Source organism: Rhea americana, unplaced genomic scaffold (genome assembly GCF_003343005.1).
Source record: "Rhea americana isolate MKP2758 unplaced genomic scaffold, rheAme1 scaffold_18, whole genome shotgun sequence".
NCBI lineage: Eukaryota > Metazoa > Chordata > Aves > Rheiformes > Rheidae > Rhea > Rhea americana.
In genome coordinates this window covers 3,372,492-3,389,244 of record NW_028185927.1, presented here as the reverse complement: position 1 = coordinate 3,389,244, position 16,753 = coordinate 3,372,492, and the positions used below count along the sequence as shown (strand labels likewise).

Sequence of the window (16,753 nt, the reverse complement as noted above, 5' to 3'; positions counted from 1 at the left end):
TCTTCTAGCTTAGCATTTGCAACATTTTTCTTGACTTTTGTTTTGTCCTTTACCTTTTCTATCTTGCTAGCTTCATTGGGATCAGGTTATTATATTATTAATAAAAAGAACATAAAAAGTAAGAGCCAAGGAGGTCGGTGCTCGGCGGCCAGGGTATTGAAGAGGCTTCAGAAGGAGGTGATAATTTTGTCAGCTGAACATGCTCTCTGCCACCACATTTCCTCACCTTTGTCTGGATAACTAAGACTCACTTTGTGTCTGAAGCATCTTCAATAATTTTTAGGTTCACTCTTAAACTAGATTTTTACATTTCTTCTTGTCTGAGTTGTTGGATCTCTAACATGGAGAAATGTCCAAAGGACAATGTCTTTAAAGCATTTTTAAACTTTCTTGAATCTTTTTCTTTTTGAAGTCATTCAGTATAGCTTGTAGGGAATTGCCCCATCATCAGTATATTTAGTCTTAGGAGACACAACAGTATCCATAGCCATATGCTTTCTTGTAGGACTTCAACTACAGTTAGTGAGTAGTGTTGTACTAAATCAGTGTGTTCACTGATTCCTCTATTTCATTACGACTTCCTCATTTAAGAAGAGGTGAAATTGAGATTTCTGCATCAAATGATGATGAGAGACTGTAAAAAATTTATATTCTCAGATGCTTATTACTACCACAGTTGTTTTATGAACAAAACACTGTAAAACAGTATCCTACTTCTTAGTGATTATTCACAAGTTTAGACAAATCTCGAGTTGCTTTGGGCCATAATGTAGAACATGATGCAACAACAAGACTCTAAGTACATAATATGTATTAAAAGACTGCATGCTTTAAAATGTTTGTACTTAATATTTTAGGAACAGGAGCTACCCAAAACAGGAACTGTAGTTTGATTTTGCTTTTTCAAAATACTCTGTCCAGATACTCATAAAGGGGAAAAAAATCATAGTCTTTAACTGTGGTATGGAACTTACCTTTTACTTTTTGTGTTTGATTAAAAAAAAGGAAAAAAAAAAAAAAAAAAAAAAAATGCAGTTAAGACAAAAATTCAGGTTTGTCTTACAACTTCACCATTTAGTGGCATGATGCTATTCAGGTCTAATACATGAAGATGGAACAAAATCATACAAGATCAATGTGATCTGAGCCTGCTTATTTGAGGATGAGATGCCTGCTTATCATATTTGAAAATTTTACCAATTTTTTTAAATGTTCCTCTTCTAGATTGGTATTTTTAAATAGAAAATTGCCTGTGATTTTCTGTTTTGATCTAAAACGTGATGACTTCTGGATAGTTACAAAGTAAAAAGCACCTTACTGAGCTAAAATCATTTTTTTAATTTTAAATTAGCTCTCATCTCCTTTGTAAAAGAAAATATCTGTCTGGTACTGGACCTGGCATCTTGTTTGGATTTTGTCTGAGGTTATATAAGATGACTAAACTTAAGAGAGTTTTGTTTTTAAAGAAAATGTATATCAATTGAAATAATGATACCAAGTTTTGTTATGATTAACATACAATAAAAGTACTAGAAGAAATTTTTTTTTTTTTTTAGATTACTCTGAGGTTGTGATAGATATTCAGATGAGGAAAAAGTAAATGACATTGCCCCTATTTCTCTCCTAGTTAGTTAAATTTCACGTGTTAACCTCATTGTAGCTTTACTACATTCAATGGTTACAAAATGCTGGTACTTCAATTCATCATTTAATAAAGGCATTGAAGAGTAGCGTCTCTTCCCAGTGCTGTTTTGATTCCAGTATGTTTCATAGGATCTTAGAACATTTTACTCTTTTTTGCAACCCTGAAGTTCTGCTTTAAGTAGTCCTTACTTGACTGCCATAAGACTTTTCACGTGACTAAGAAATGCTTGAGTCTGTAAATTACTGAAAAGCTGAGTATCAGTAAACTCATTCTTTCATGTTATACTACAAAAATGAAAAATCCCAAACTAACCAATTTCATAAAATGCTTTCTGTAGTGTACGCATGGTCATACATAAGCATCCAACAAAGAAAAACATTATATAATGTCTGTGAAGGAACTGTAGTTTCTTGACAGAGATTAATAAAGTTATGATGATACATGTTAACATACATTTCTGATACCAGAGAATCTAATCATCTTTAACATTTTGAGAAATGCTAGTATGCCAGGCTCCCTCCTGGAACACATGTTTTTTTTTTTGGCTGGGTTCTCATACCCTGAAGCTGATCATTCATGCACTTGCTCGTCACGTTAATTTTTAACTACATCTTAAAATGCCAATTTGTTTAGATTGACGACTCTTCCTTTTTAATTGGCATTAAGGACCATTTAGTAATTTTATTAATTCAGAGATGCAGCCATTATGAGAAGCTGATCCCACATTGTGGAGCTACTGTCTGACACGCTCCTGTCTGCTTTCTGCTGGATCTCACAAACTCCTGTCCCTTTCCAGGCTGGATTGATGTCACCTGGGATGCTGGTGGCTCTAACTCTTACCGTATGGGCGCAGAAGGAAAATTTGACCTCAAGCTTGCGCCAGGGTACGACCCTGATTCAGCGGCATCACCCAAACCTGTTTCATCCACTGTTTCAGGCACAACGCAGTCATGGAGCAGCTTGGTGAAAAACAACTGTCCAGACAAGACGACTGCTGCTGCAGGCTCCTCAAGTAGAAAAGGAAGCAGCAGTTCTGTGTGTAGCGTGGCCAGTAGCAGCGACATCAGCATGGGTTCGACCAAAATGGAGCGGAGATCAGAAAGTGTAATGGAGCAAAATATAGTTTCAGGCACTGACGTCCATGAACCAATTGTTGTTCTGTCTTCCGCTGATAGCGTGCCTCAGGCTGAAGTAGGGTCATCTTCCAGTGCGAGCACCAGCACCTTAACAGCGGACATGGGAAATGAAAACGCAGAAAGGAAATTAGGTCCTGATAATTCAATACGCACAGCTGGGGAGTCTAGTGCTATATCCATGGGAATTGTTAGCGTGAGCTCTCCTGATGTCAGTTCGGTTTCTGAACTGACTAATAAAGAAGCAGCTTCCCAACGACCCCTCAGCTCTTCAGCAAGTAACAGACTTTCAGTGAGTTCTCTGCTGGCTGCTGGGGCGCCGATGAGCTCCAGTGCAAGCGTTCCTAACTTATCGTCTCGGGAAACTTCGAGCCTGGAGTCCTTTGTACGAAGAGTAGCAAACATTGCACGTACCAATGCTACAAACAACATGAATTTAAGCCGAAGTAGCAGTGATAACAATACTAATACTTTGGGAAGGAATGTCATGAGTACTGCAAGTAAGTAAGCTACACTTATTTTTGCTTGAAGGTTTTGTTGTTTCTTTGGATTTCTTTAGGCTTAAAGAAGTTTGGATTCTGTTGCCCTAATAGGGGAATAAATGTACAGCAGCCACTACCTTGTGTATACTTACAAAACTCCTGAGGAGTTCATGGAGTTCGTTGTAACTGGAAAGTTTTATGTTGCCTTTTCTTTTTGTGATGCAAGGCTATTCTGTGGCCCTCACCAAACAGAAAAGAAACTGAGTTTGATGTCTATTGTATGCCTAGGAAGAGTGATAGTGTGACGAGTGATAGTATGGGTGGCTTTGACACGCACACCTGGTCTGTTTTTTTTTGTTTGTGTGTGGGGTTTTTTTTTTTTTGTGTGTGTGTGTGTGTTATTTCTCTTTCCTCAGAGAATGAAGTTTCTGCACACTGAATTCTGTCCAAGCTTAGGAGCTAATGACACAGTAAAAAGTAAACTGCAGTGTGATGAAATTCTTAGTCAATTCATACAGTATGTTTAACTAAAGGTACTCTCATACTGTGTATGTTTTCTAAAGATGGTACAGTCATAAGGCTCAAATTCAGCAAACCATTTGGGCATGATAACTTTAAGGAAGTTTGTAGCTAACACTGATACAAATAGGTTTATGCACAGGGTTTAACTTTTGCATGTCTTCAAATTATACGTGAGAATTAATGTCCTAGCAGGTAAGTTGACCTGCTTGTTGCGAGTGAGTTCACTCTCCTGAGCTTTCAGAACCRTGAGTTAGCACTTCACCAAGCTTGGTGTGTGTTCTCTAGTGTCTGGGGATAGCATTTAAAGTGGAGAACTGCATTGCATGAGGTAGGCAGATTGGGAAAAATAAAATTATCCAGAGAGAAGCACTCAAGTTCTTGTTAGATCTTTTTTTTTTTTTTTTTTTTCCCTGGTGGGGGGGAGTTCTTTCCTCTGTGTTCTTATGTTCATATTGTGACACCTTGCAGGATGGTAATGCTCACAGACTGGATTCAAAATGTTAGCAAGATAACCAAAGGGAGGTTTCCATTAATTAGTCCTTTCAGGCAGATATTCAGTGGCAGTAATCCTGAAGTTATTGTGTTGRGGAGAAAAAGAGAGAAGCTTTGAAGAATATTATAAGATGGTTTAAAAGAATGTTTAACAGCTTTCATGCRTATTTGATATCATGCAGTGATAGAGTTGTAAATAGAATTTTTTATTTACCATGTTCTTAACACTAAAATATACTGACACTTTTAAAGTTACCGTTTTGTAGGAATTATTGTATTTGATAGATTTTTATACAAAAAGAAAACAAATGCAACTTGTGCCCCAAAAAGATTGGGGACACTCAATTTGAGATATTTTATCAAAGTTATCTTAGTGCATTATAAAAGACTTCTTTTTTAAAAAAGAGAAAAAATACTCCTGTACAGAAAAAATAGTTAAAATCATGGTTAGTGATGAGTCTATTCAGATTTGCTCTATCGATTGCACTTAAAAACATCAGAATTTGAGGAGTTGAATCATGTCTAGACTAGTTARTTTTTATTCATTCTTGAGAGCTGTGCAAATGGAATGCTAATGTTTAATGGCTTTTTATTGCACCAGCAAAGAGTTCACTATTATTAGTTAGTAGAAATGGATGGAAGATGTGTATACTGAACAACGTATTTTCAATCTTTTGGACTAAGAACTTCCAAATTCTTAAACAACTTGGGGGGGCGGGAGGGGAAGAACCCTTTGGATCAGAAATTTTCCATGCTTTCTTATTCTCAGAGATGAGCATAGGGCTTACATAACACCCCTAAATTTGAATTTCACTCTCTTGCTTCCCACATTAACATTTCAATGGTAGTCTGAAATTCAGTTTATTGAGTATGTATACATTTTTTAAAGCAATGCCTCGGTTTGCATGAACTGCAATAATGAAAATATTTACTTTTATAACTGTAAAATTTGCCTTTGATAGATTTTAGAAAAGATAAATTGAAGAATGTAGGGATTAAATTTAAGAATAGCTGCCCCCCCCATATGCAYATAAGAGCATATGATTAACTTCAAGTATTTGAAAATAAAAATGTGAGTAAATGTTTCCAGAATTGGGATGCTAATGTGTAATTGCTCATAAATATAACTTATACCATTTCAGGTATGTACATCGTTAAATATACTTCTCTGAAATTCTTCTTATTGAATTTACAGTTAATTTGTTTCAGTTGTTAAAATGCTGTGCATTCATCTTATTTATTTGAATGTATAGTTAGGTAACTTCTTAGATTTTTATTTGCTTAGTTTGAAAATTATTTAATATATACTATCCAACATAATTAAGGTGTTATGCTTTTTTCCAGTGTTACCAACTCGAGCTTTATGCCCGTGATGAATACATGTACTAATAGTTGTGTGAAAGATAACAAGTTGGAGTTGTTTTTAAGAACTAGATATACACAAATACTATCAATTTGAAATTTGTCTATTATGTTCTTAATTYGTTTATAGTTGAATTGTTTTTCATGTATAGCTTGAAATATATTAACATTAGAGATAAAGCAGACTTTGATCTTAAAGTAATAGTTTTCAGTAGTACCTTTCATATGTTACTTCCTCTTTGAGCAAAACAAAATTAAGTCATTTCAGATTCATAGTGGGATTCTGGAATTTATTTAAGAAAATTATTTGCTTTAAGTATATGCAAGGAAGTGTGCTCCAAAGTGGGCCTATAGATTGCAGTGTGCACTTCTGCCCAGAAAATTCCTTCCTCTTGTAGTCTGTTTATTCCTTATTGTAAAATGACACGTTACATCTGATGATTTTTTCAAGCCCAAATATATTTTCAACACAGGACTCATGCATGTAAATTGTACTCTTCAAATCATTTATTTTATCTTACCATATCTTTATCTATAGCTTCTCCTCTTATGGGTGCCCAAAGTTTTCCTAATCTGACTACAACTGGTACCACATCAACAGTGACCATGTCTACATCCAGTGTTACTAGCAGCAGCAATGTAGCTACAGCAACTACAGTTTTATCTGTTGGTCAGTCGCTTAGTAATACCCTAACTACTAGCCTAACATCAACATCTAGTGAGAGCGATACAGGGCAGGAGGCAGAATATTCTTTATATGGTAAGTTTCATTTTTAATGAACGTAAGCAGACCTCCCATGAATTATTTTTCTTTTTCTCCCTTTGTTATGATTTTTTTTCATGTAGTATTTTATTTTCTGCAAAGTATTTGAAAGTTGAGCTGTTCATATACTGCTAGCTCTGTAAGGCAGTACTTAAGCAAAATAATGTTAAAATGTTTTTAATTCTTTTAATGTTTTTCATTCTTTTGTAGTTCAGTTTCTATCCCCTGTGCTTATGATTTGTGGTACGCTTTATTTAGGCACTTGATTGTCCTTAATCAAGTGAGTTTAGCATCTAATGTAGATTGTATATGGGCCTCTACTTAAACTATTTTTTGACTGTATTAACATGTTACGTGCTCAGTCTGAGGTACCTTGTATTAATCCATTATTGAAAAGCACTAGCCATTGGACATACCATACACTTAAAGTACTATATGAGGTTCCACATAGCTCAATACCATGGTAATTGTGACAAGTTGGAAAACAAATTAAAATGACACGGAGAATGGAATTACATTCAGGGAACAAAATCCAGAGTTATGTGGGCACTCTGTTAAATTTAGACGGTAGGACCATAGATATTTGGAGGGTATGAAAAAGGAGAAAGATTTTGGTTGTCTAAGTTGAGTAGTAATATCTACAGATTAAGTTAATAAAATGAAGTCGAGAAAAACTTGGGCTAGATATGGGAAAATATTTTTAATGTAAAGCTTACTGAATTGCAGAATACTCCTGAAGGAAGAAATACCTGAATTATTTAAAAATTGTTTGAACAAAGCAAGTAGTTGCTTTGTTGCCTATTTTAAAGCCCATGAAATTGTTGGGGGGGGGGGGGAATGCAGTAATTTTAATGGGCATTAGAATTAAACCCTTTGGAAGGATTGATTAAGATATCAGGATGTGCTATTTCTGTGTATTTTTTTTTTTTTTTAATCTCAGATTGGATGACAAGTCTTAAAATATATCATGACCAGCTGGCTCAATAGTTTGGGGAGTCATCCATAAAGTTTCTGTTGGGACTTTGGCAGTAGTTCAGATAGTGTTTGGGTTGGATATATAATAGCATGCATATTTAAAAAAAAATAAAGTTAAAAAGATTCTTGCCTATCATAGTCCACCTTGAACAGGTGTCATTTTCTATTTTTTGTTTAATTTTTAATCTTAGTACTAGGTGGGTGAAATTGAATTATATATCAGTCTGCAGCTTCTTTTTACAGCAATGCATTAGCAATTATGTTGCTATAAAATATTTATTTTTAAAAGGTTCTTTAAATTATAATATAAAGTTAAAGCCACACATTCTTAGTGGAAGATATACCAGTATTACTTTTTAAAAAATCAGTTAAACTTAGAATCAGACAGTAAAAATTTGTGTACCAATTTTTCTGTTCTTTTGTGTATTTTGAAAAAGTGAAATTATAAAATGTTTGTTATAAGCAAATGGAAAAATTGCTGATTAAGAGTAATCATACTAAAGTTAAGTGTATCTTTTGTTAGTTACTCTATTTAGCTACACCCTTGGATTTTTTGTCAATGTATACTTTTATCAGAGCTTTTAATCTTTTYGTACCATCAGCAATATTTTAGTTTTGTATGCTTTTTCTTTTTTAAATGAAATTTGTTTTTTTCAGTATTCCCAATGCTCCTGTTTTTTATTTTCAAAATTTTACTTTAGAGTGATTCTTGTCTCTTTTTTTTCCCCCCCTCCTATATGTAAATATATATATGTATRTATAGATTTTCTTGATAGCTGCCGAGCTAGTACTCTGTTGGCAGAGTTAGATGATGATGAGGATCTACCTGAACCAGATGAAGAAGATGATGAAAATGAAGATGATAATCAAGAAGACCAAGAATATGAGGAAGTTATGGTACAGTATAGTCATTTAACTTAGTTAATTAAGATGCCATCTATACAAACAGATGGATACAGAACAGGAAAAAAAAGTCTACAGATTTTCTTGGCAATATGGGGTCCAACCTATAATTTTTCTCTTAATTTGAAAAAATAGATTTAGGACTGCAAGTTTGAAGTACCTATCTATTAAGTCTCTTAATGTAATTCTCAAGCTAAAGTCATGTTGCACTGCTCTGCAGCTGCAAATTGAATCCCTACCAAAAAGACCTTTTAGAATGTACTACTTTGCCCCTTTTCTCTATTCTTGTGTATTTTTTGAATATTTACAGARCTGTTACCTGACACGTTAAAGTGAGTGTGCTGAACTTAAAATTGCGAGGTCCCAGTAGATATTGCAGTAGGGCAGTCCCTTTTTTGTACTAATTCAAATGATTGTACTGCCCTCAACACTTCATGTGAAGAAAAGTGTTGCTGAATACTCATAGACCCTCAGACCTTGTAGGCCAAAGCTAACTCTTAAAAGAAGCCTGGGAGCAAGTTGACAGACAGTAGAAATGATGTATCACTAGTTAACCGTGCTGATGAAAGGAACAGTTTTGCAGGTAGGCTACGAAATTTTGTAGTGGTACAGTTCTGGGATGTGTTTAACTGTATTTCTGTGCAGGTATGTCAGATGTAGTATCTCTTAAAAAAAAAAAAATAAATAAATAAATAAATAAAAAAAGTTAAACAAAACCAAATGGCAAATCAGTCCACATAGGTTTTGCCTATTACTGTGATTTATGTCTTTTCATTTGGTTCTTCTGGTATGATGAATGCTTGGTCTTCTGTGCCCATCAAAGTCATCAAAATGGATTTTGTAAGATTTCAGAGGAGAAATAAGAGTTCACTGATGATGATTTAATGTTTGTTATTATAATGTAAATTAATATTCTGTGAAATTATATAAACTACTTGTGACTAATGCGCACCTTTTAAGTATTTTAACCAAGTTTTTAGACATTTTAAACTACTGTGATTATRTATTTGAGTAGAAACTCAAATACGTCACTAAATACTGCTTTATCTCACCTTCTGCACAAAGATAAAAGTAGCAGAAATGGCTTATTAATCTTCACCTAAGATTAAAGTGCAAGAATCAGATCTGCAAAGGAAAACTATCCTGGTCATGGATAGTTCTTTTCCTTCTGACATACTATATATATTTTTTTCAACAAGGATTTGAACAGATTAAAAGCCTATTTTAAATAGATCATAAGCAATTTATGTTTTCTAAGACTTCTTGAAAATTAGATTCCCCCCCCCATCATAGTTCCAGTATTTTGGTATTTGTATAAATGTGTATACATTATATATCAACATAGGTATTATTTTCCAAAAAAAATTCTTGATTTTTAGAGAAGTTAAATGTATTTAATTTGACACGATTGATTAATTGAATCTTCCTGATATTCCAAAGTTTTTTGATTTGATTTGCACTACTTTATATTTCCCTGTATTGTTCTGATGCTTCATGGAAAGTTTCATTCATTCCAGAAATTGTAAGGATCCCTGTTAAAAGGTTAGCCCAGTAATACTGGTTTCTGTATATGAGCAGTTTTGCTTAATTTTCTTGATCCCTGCTTGATCAATAAAATGGATATAATACTGTTGCATACCAGCTTTGATATCTTCAGTATCAGCTTTAGTTTACATTACTGCTGTATTCCATCAGATTTTTGATCAAGTGATTCTTTGTAGAAGAATCTAAAAACCAAACCTTTTTTGATAGGAAGAAGAGGAGTATGAAACCAAAGGAGGCCGTAGAAGAACATGGGATGATGATTATGTATTGAAAAGGCAATTTTCTGCTTTGGTTCCTGCTTTTGACCCAAGACCTGGTCGAACTAATGTTCAGCAAACAACTGACTTAGAAATCCCTCCACCAGGTATGCCAGCAAAACATTTGTGATATTTGGTCTGGCTTTAGGATGGTTAGTGACCCACTGGAGGCTAGGGATCCTATTGCTATCAGTTGGTACAACGTGCTCTTGTGGCTGTCTAGCTTTTCTGTTTTGAGTAAGAATTTAATCTGCCTGTACAGATCTAAGCATCGTGTGAGGGACAAGTAAATTAAATGCTGTGTAAGAAAAGCATGCTCATGAATTTAAAAACTCAGATTAGTGATGGGTTTTTTGCTGTGTCTGTTTCCACTTGCAGGGAATAATCTGTGTATTGAGCTGTCCCAGAATAGCTTTGATTTGGAGAGGGTTTGTTGAAACAGCCCAAAGCAGAAGCAAGGGAAAAGCTAATATAACAACTGTGTGGTCTGCATGACCATCTGCATAGCATCTGATCTTGCTCCTTAGTGCTCTCTTATTGAGCAGTGCAGGTGCATTCAGTGTTCCTTCCAGAAGATATTACATAATGTAGGCATATGTGGAAATGAGACACTGTTGAATTGGATGAAATGAAAGGAGCTAATACAACAGGAAGGTACTGTGTATAAAGGGTAGAATGCAAGTGCTGTGTTAATTTCAAAGGGGATGTTACCGAGACAAAAGGATAAATATGAATTTCAAAAATGTTAGCTTTAATCAGACACTGAATTTTAGCAGCACTTCTCTATCATTTTCTTGGCGTATGTGCAGGAAGTCTTTACACTTCCTTTTTGAGTCATTTTATTAATGTTTCAGCCAGCTTGTCATGCTTTATGTYTTGTATTAACAGCTTCTCAAATGGTTTTTCACATGCAGGTACACCTCATTCAGAGCTTTTGGAAGAGGTCGAGTGCATGCCTTCACCTCGTTTAGCACTTACCTTGAAAGTTTCAGGTCTTGGAACAACTCGTGAAGTAGAGTTGCCTCTAACAAACTTCCGATCTACCATCTTTTACTATGTACAGAAATTGTTACAGCTTTCCTGTAATGGTAATGTGAAATCGGACAAACTTAGGCGTATTTGGGAGCCAACATACACGTAAGCTCACAAGTTTATTATTCTGTATAGAACAGTGTTAGGAACTGACTGATCAGGAAACAGGTGTAAAACAATGTTATGACTTTGTTTCCTTCACTTCTGTAGGCAATAGTTCTAGAATTAGTTTTTCTTGTGCTAGGATGTTCTTTTTGGTTTTAAAGCTGTGGTTACTTTCAAACAGAAAAGTCATAACCTCTAATGTGACTTGTTAGTAATATTTCAAAAGAAACTGACACAAGAGAGCAGAATTTGGCCTCTTTAGGGATCTGCTTAGAAGAAGTCCATGGGATGGTCCTGGAAGGAAGAAAGTTCCAGGAGAGCTGGTTGACTTCTGAAGAATCTTCCACTTTCAGCTCAAGAATAGTCCATCTTGATGTGCAGAAAGTTGAGCAAAGGCAGCAGGAGGTCTGCATGGATGAACATGCTCTTGACAAAATTCAAAATATAAAAGGAAGCAAGTAAAAAGTGGAAGCAGGGTCATGTTACCTGTGAGCACTATAGAAACACTGTGTAAGCATGCARGAGTGTGGTTAGGTAAAGCAGAATTCATCTGGAGTTGAATCTGATGAGGGAAGTRAAGTTAGGGAACATTTAAAGAGACCGAGCATGCACAAGTGCATGAGATCTGACRGGGTGCACACACAGGTGCTGAGGGAGCTAGCCACTTCCCATCACCTTCTAAAGATAATGGAACTGGAGAAGGTTTCTGGGGACTGGAAGAAAGCAAATATTCCCATTTTTGGGAAGGGTAAGAAGGATTTGAGGCATTACAGCCTGGTCAGCTTTACCTTGATCCCTGGAAAGGTGATGGAGCAAACAATCCTAGAAACTGCCTTCAAAGGTATTAGGGATAAAAAGGTTATTGGGAGTTGGTCAACAAGGACTTATGAAGGAGAAAAGACATTCCTTACCAGTCTTAYAGCCTTCTATGATGAGRTGACCAGCTCAGTGGATGAGGAGAGAGCGGTGGATGTTTATTGTGATTTTTTAGCAAGACTTTTGATGCTGTCTTCCRTAACATCCTTATTGAGAAACTGAAGGAGGATGGACTAGATAAATGGACTGAAAATTAGCTGACCTTGCCTGAAAAGTAGCTGACCTTGCCAGGCTTGAAGAGTTGTGATCAGCAGCCTAAAGTCCATCTAAAGGCCAGTCACTAGCAGTGTACCCCAGGAGTCAATCCTAGGGTCAATACTGCTTAGTTTTTTCATTAACAATCTGRATGATGGAACAGAGTGCACCCTCRGAAGGTTTGCAGGTGAGGGGAATGGTTGGTACACAGATGGTTGTGCCAGTGTGCTGGAGAAAGGGAAGTGCAAAGTCCTGCCTCTGGTCAGAAATAACCGCATGCACCAGTACACCCTGGGAGCCAACTAGCTGGAGAGCAGCTTTGCAGAAARTGCCTGGTGGTCTTAGTGAGTAACAAGTTGAATATAAGCCAGCAATGTGCTTTTGTGGCAAAGAAAGCCAACAGCACCCGGGCAAGTGCTGTTGGCACATTAGGGAGYGGGTAGCCAGAAGATGATCCTTCCCCCCCACTTACCACTGGTGAGGCCACATCTGGAGTGCTGTGTCTGGTCCTGGACAGGAGACATGGACATACAGRTCCAAGTGCAGTGAAGGACCATGAAGATAATTACCAGCTTGGAGTATCTGGAGAGGCTGAGAGAGCTGGGACTGTTTAGCCTAGAGAAGAGAAGGCTTAGGGGGAGTCTTAGCAATGTATGTAAATAACAAAGACGACTGCCCAGTGAAAGGACAAGAGGAAACRGGCACAAATCGAAACATACAAAATTCCATTTAAACATAAATGCTTCTGTTGCAGTTGAACACTGGAACAGCTTGCCCAGAAAGGTTGTGGAATCTCCATCCCTGGAGATGCTCAGAACCTGACTAGACACAGTTCTGAGCAATTTGCAACTTAATACACCAACATAACTTATGTCATATTAGGGAATGAACATAACTGAAAACAAGACAATTTTCTAAGCTCTCTTACATCCTTCTCAGATATGCCCAGTGCTATAACATGTAAAATTATAGAATATAACAAAACTTATGTCTTCTAATTAGAAGGCATTACAAAAATACTGGAAACGTGTATATCTCTTAATTTGACACACAGCAAACTATCTCAGATTTTCAAAATTTAAAAGTGCTGATGCACTTGTAATGGAGATCCTGAAGTTGGATTGGGAACTTTGCACAGTGAAGTGTGTTTATTTGATTACTCAAGCTTTGTGTAAGGAAACATCTTGCAAAACATTTATTAATATCCATGTCATGCAAATTAAACTTGAGTTAATAAATTTTACTGGATCAGAGAATCCTGTATGTTTTGCTGCAAAGCACAGCTGCTGTTTCTCTTTCATATTGTTWCCTAAATGTCATTCGGTTCTAACAATTCCAAGTATAACTTCAATATTTAGATGATATACTATGAATATAAAATATTAACTCATTGTTTTAATATTTAGAATCATGTACAGAGAAATGAAGGATTCTGATAAAGAGAAAGAAAGTGGAAAGATGGTAAGACTTTTATGCCTTTGTGTATGTTTTTGTGGCTGTTTAAAAAAAACAAAACATCTTATTGCAGTTTTAGAAATGCTACATTAAAAAAAAAGCTAACAATTTTTGATTATTTAGAGGATATGAGCAAATATATTTATAAGTGCATGTTCCTTTAGAAAAAGAAAATGTATAGAATGCATGTGAAATCTTTACAATCAGGAAAAACCAACCTTTGGTGGTTCCTGTTGTAGGGTTGCTGGTCAATAGAGCATGTGGAACAGTACCTTGGCACTGATGAATTACCAAAGAATGACTTGATAACCTACCTGCAGAAGAATGCAGACTCAGCTTTCCTGCGCCACTGGAAATTAACTGGCACTAATAAAAGCATTAGAAAAAACAGAAATTGTTCCCAGCTCATAGCGGCATACAAGGTATATGTCTGCCTACAAACTTCTTTATTGGGAATGGCTGCGTGCTTTGTTTTGTAGCTTTGAAGATTCTTGTGGAGGAGGGGGCTGACATGTGGATAGGAAACTGTATGTTCACATTCCAGTATCAAGTTTAGTCTTCTCTCTCTCTTTTTTTTTTTTAATGTCTTTTGGTAAATATAGTAATGTTAAAAAGCATTTGAATCATAGTTTAAACCATCTGCAACTGAATTAAGTGTTAAGACTCTTAAGATTGAATACAGTAACCAGTCTCATTTTTCAGATGACTAAATTACAATGCACAGTTTTTAAAATAGCAAACAATTTCATTCTTTTTTTTAAAAAAACAGGATTTTTGTGAACATGGATCAAAGTCTGGATTAAGCCAGGGAGCCATTTCTACTCTTCAGAATTCTGATATTCTTAGTTTGGCAAAGGAACAACCTCAGGCCAAAGCTGGAAGTGGACAGAACTCCTGTGGAGTGGAAGATGTTCTGCAGTTACTTCGCATTTTGTATATAGTTGCCAGTGATCCTTATGCAGCACGGACTTCTCAAGAAGGTCTGTAAGTTATTTAGTAGAGCTCCTCAGAAGTTTTGATGAAAATAAATAACACAAAAATTTGGTTTTGGTGTTTTCAGAAGGCGATGAGCATCCTCAGTTTAACTTTCCACCAGATGAATTCACAAGTAAAAAAATTACTACAAAGATTCTGCAGCAAATTGAGGTAATATATTACATATAAAACATTAATGTATACGTAGAATTGTTTTAAAGACTGTATGAAATTAATGGCTTTTTTGCCATTTTGACTTTTGAATCATTTCACATTTACATATATTAAGTGTATTTCCTTATGTTCTAGTTGAGAATATTTTTAGAAAAGAGTGTAGTCTGAGTAAAAACATACCAAGAAAAAGAAGTTGTAATAGAACTAGATATTTTACTTATGAAGATTAAATTTGTTCCTGCTAATAGAAACAGTTAATTTTTAAGATGTATCAGTCATGTTCTCCAACATAGGTCTTGATATGTGTAATGCTTAAGCAGGTGTGAACTCCTCTGCAGGCTGGAGAGTGTGCTCACAAGTTTAATTAAAGCATTTTTCTTTGTATTTGACAGTACCTAGGTCTTAGTTGACATTAAAATTCAGGCAGACTTTGTGCGCCCTGCTGAGCTGGTGATACATAATAATGAAGGGGGCTGATGAAACACTTCCAAGTGGTTGCCTTGGTATAAGTGAGTTTGAGTTTAGAATTGGCATCTGTAGATGTCATCTAAATGCCATCTTAATTTGCCATCTGAATTGCAAATTTCTCAGTTTTCATTAACAGCAATTCCATATACTCTAGCAAAAACTACAGGATATTCTAAATTGAAAATCACAGTTGAAAACAGAAGTATCATTATGATCTGTAGTAAAAGAGGAAATGTGGTTATGATATTACTACTACAGTCTTCAGTCTCCAAGCTGTAATTTATTCTTTATGAACATACATTCAAATGAAATTTTAAGTCTTGAGAGTTTCAGAAATGTATGTAACAGTTTAAGACCTTTTTTTTTTTTTTTTTTCCTTAACCTTTATTTACTTTCAGACTTCTGCAGTGATTGTAACTGGAGAAGATGAAATGAAAAATCAGGCCTTTTCTCTCAAATTTTAAAAGAAAATATAAAATCTACTTTCATTCAAGGTTTTATTGAACTAATAATCTAAAACAAATAGTGAGAAATTTGTGTAGAATTTTAGCTGGTTATAAATCTGAAACTCTTAATTAGGTGACTTTCAGCAAACTGTTAATATTGTATAGAATTTTTTGAGAAAAYTTAGATGCAAACTGACTCTCTTTTAAGGTTTTATTTGGGGATACAGGATTATGCTGATGAAAGTAACAGATGAAATTAATACTAGGTGGTGGTGGTGCTGATGGACATAAATGGACATTTTGGGTTTTTTTCAAAAAAAAACTTTTTTTTCGGAAACAATTACTCTCTCTACTGTTAATATGTTCTTATAAGGTAATAWAATGCAACCATGATTTGGGACCTACTTGAAAGATGAGATTTATTTGAAAAAATAGGCCTGACTTTGCTATTCAGCAACAAAATACAGTGTAGCCAAAATCTATAGCTTCCTTCTTTTAGATATGCTTTAAATAACCGTTTTCTGTTTTTTGTAATGGTAAATGTAAAAACAACGGCCTCTTCTGCAAATTAACCTGCTCCCTTTATATAGTCTGAAACCTGTCTGTTTAATCAAGAAATTGAAATAGTATGTTCCTATTTATTACACTTGCTATGAATAAGCAAGTTTCTCTGGAATTGTATATTGTTAGCTAAGCTCCACGTACAGAACCGTAATTTTCCTTCTGTTACATTGCTGTACCAAACACTGACATCATGATATACTCTATGTATGTCTTCAAAATGGATGGTGGTGTATTGAAGGCAATTAACTATATTTGCAAACTACTTACAATCTAGAGAAGTCTTTCTGATCGCTAAATTGGCATTTAGAAAACTTACTAGATGCATTAAAAGGAAAATGTCTTCTGCAGGTTGTTCAGGCACCTACAATACCTCTGCAGTTAAAA

General features: G+C 35.3%; 1 protein-coding gene across 5 annotated transcripts in view; it reads left to right on the top strand.

Annotated features, from left to right (window-relative positions):
* The window catches only part of HECTD1 (HECT domain E3 ubiquitin protein ligase 1), a 60,707-nt gene that overhangs the window by 36,343 nt on the left and 7,611 nt on the right, over nucleotides 1-16,753 (top strand). For 3 of the 5 annotated variants that reach the window (XM_085301661.1, XM_085301659.1, XM_085301664.1), the window contains 9 exons: nucleotides 2,442-3,278; nucleotides 6,175-6,396; nucleotides 8,138-8,271; nucleotides 10,030-10,186; nucleotides 10,994-11,216; nucleotides 13,694-13,748; nucleotides 13,982-14,164; nucleotides 14,512-14,722; nucleotides 14,803-14,888. In XM_085301661.1, coding sequence (XP_085157787.1) covers nucleotides 2,442-3,278; nucleotides 6,175-6,396; nucleotides 8,138-8,271; nucleotides 10,030-10,186; nucleotides 10,994-11,216; nucleotides 13,694-13,748; nucleotides 13,982-14,164; nucleotides 14,512-14,722; nucleotides 14,803-14,888 — 2,108 coding nt within the window. The remainder of the gene's footprint in view (nucleotides 1-2,441; nucleotides 3,279-6,174; nucleotides 6,397-8,137; nucleotides 8,272-10,029; nucleotides 10,187-10,993; nucleotides 11,217-13,693; nucleotides 13,749-13,981; nucleotides 14,165-14,511; nucleotides 14,723-14,802; nucleotides 14,889-16,753) is intronic. The other 2 variants (XM_085301662.1, XM_085301663.1) reach the window with 2 other exon arrangements.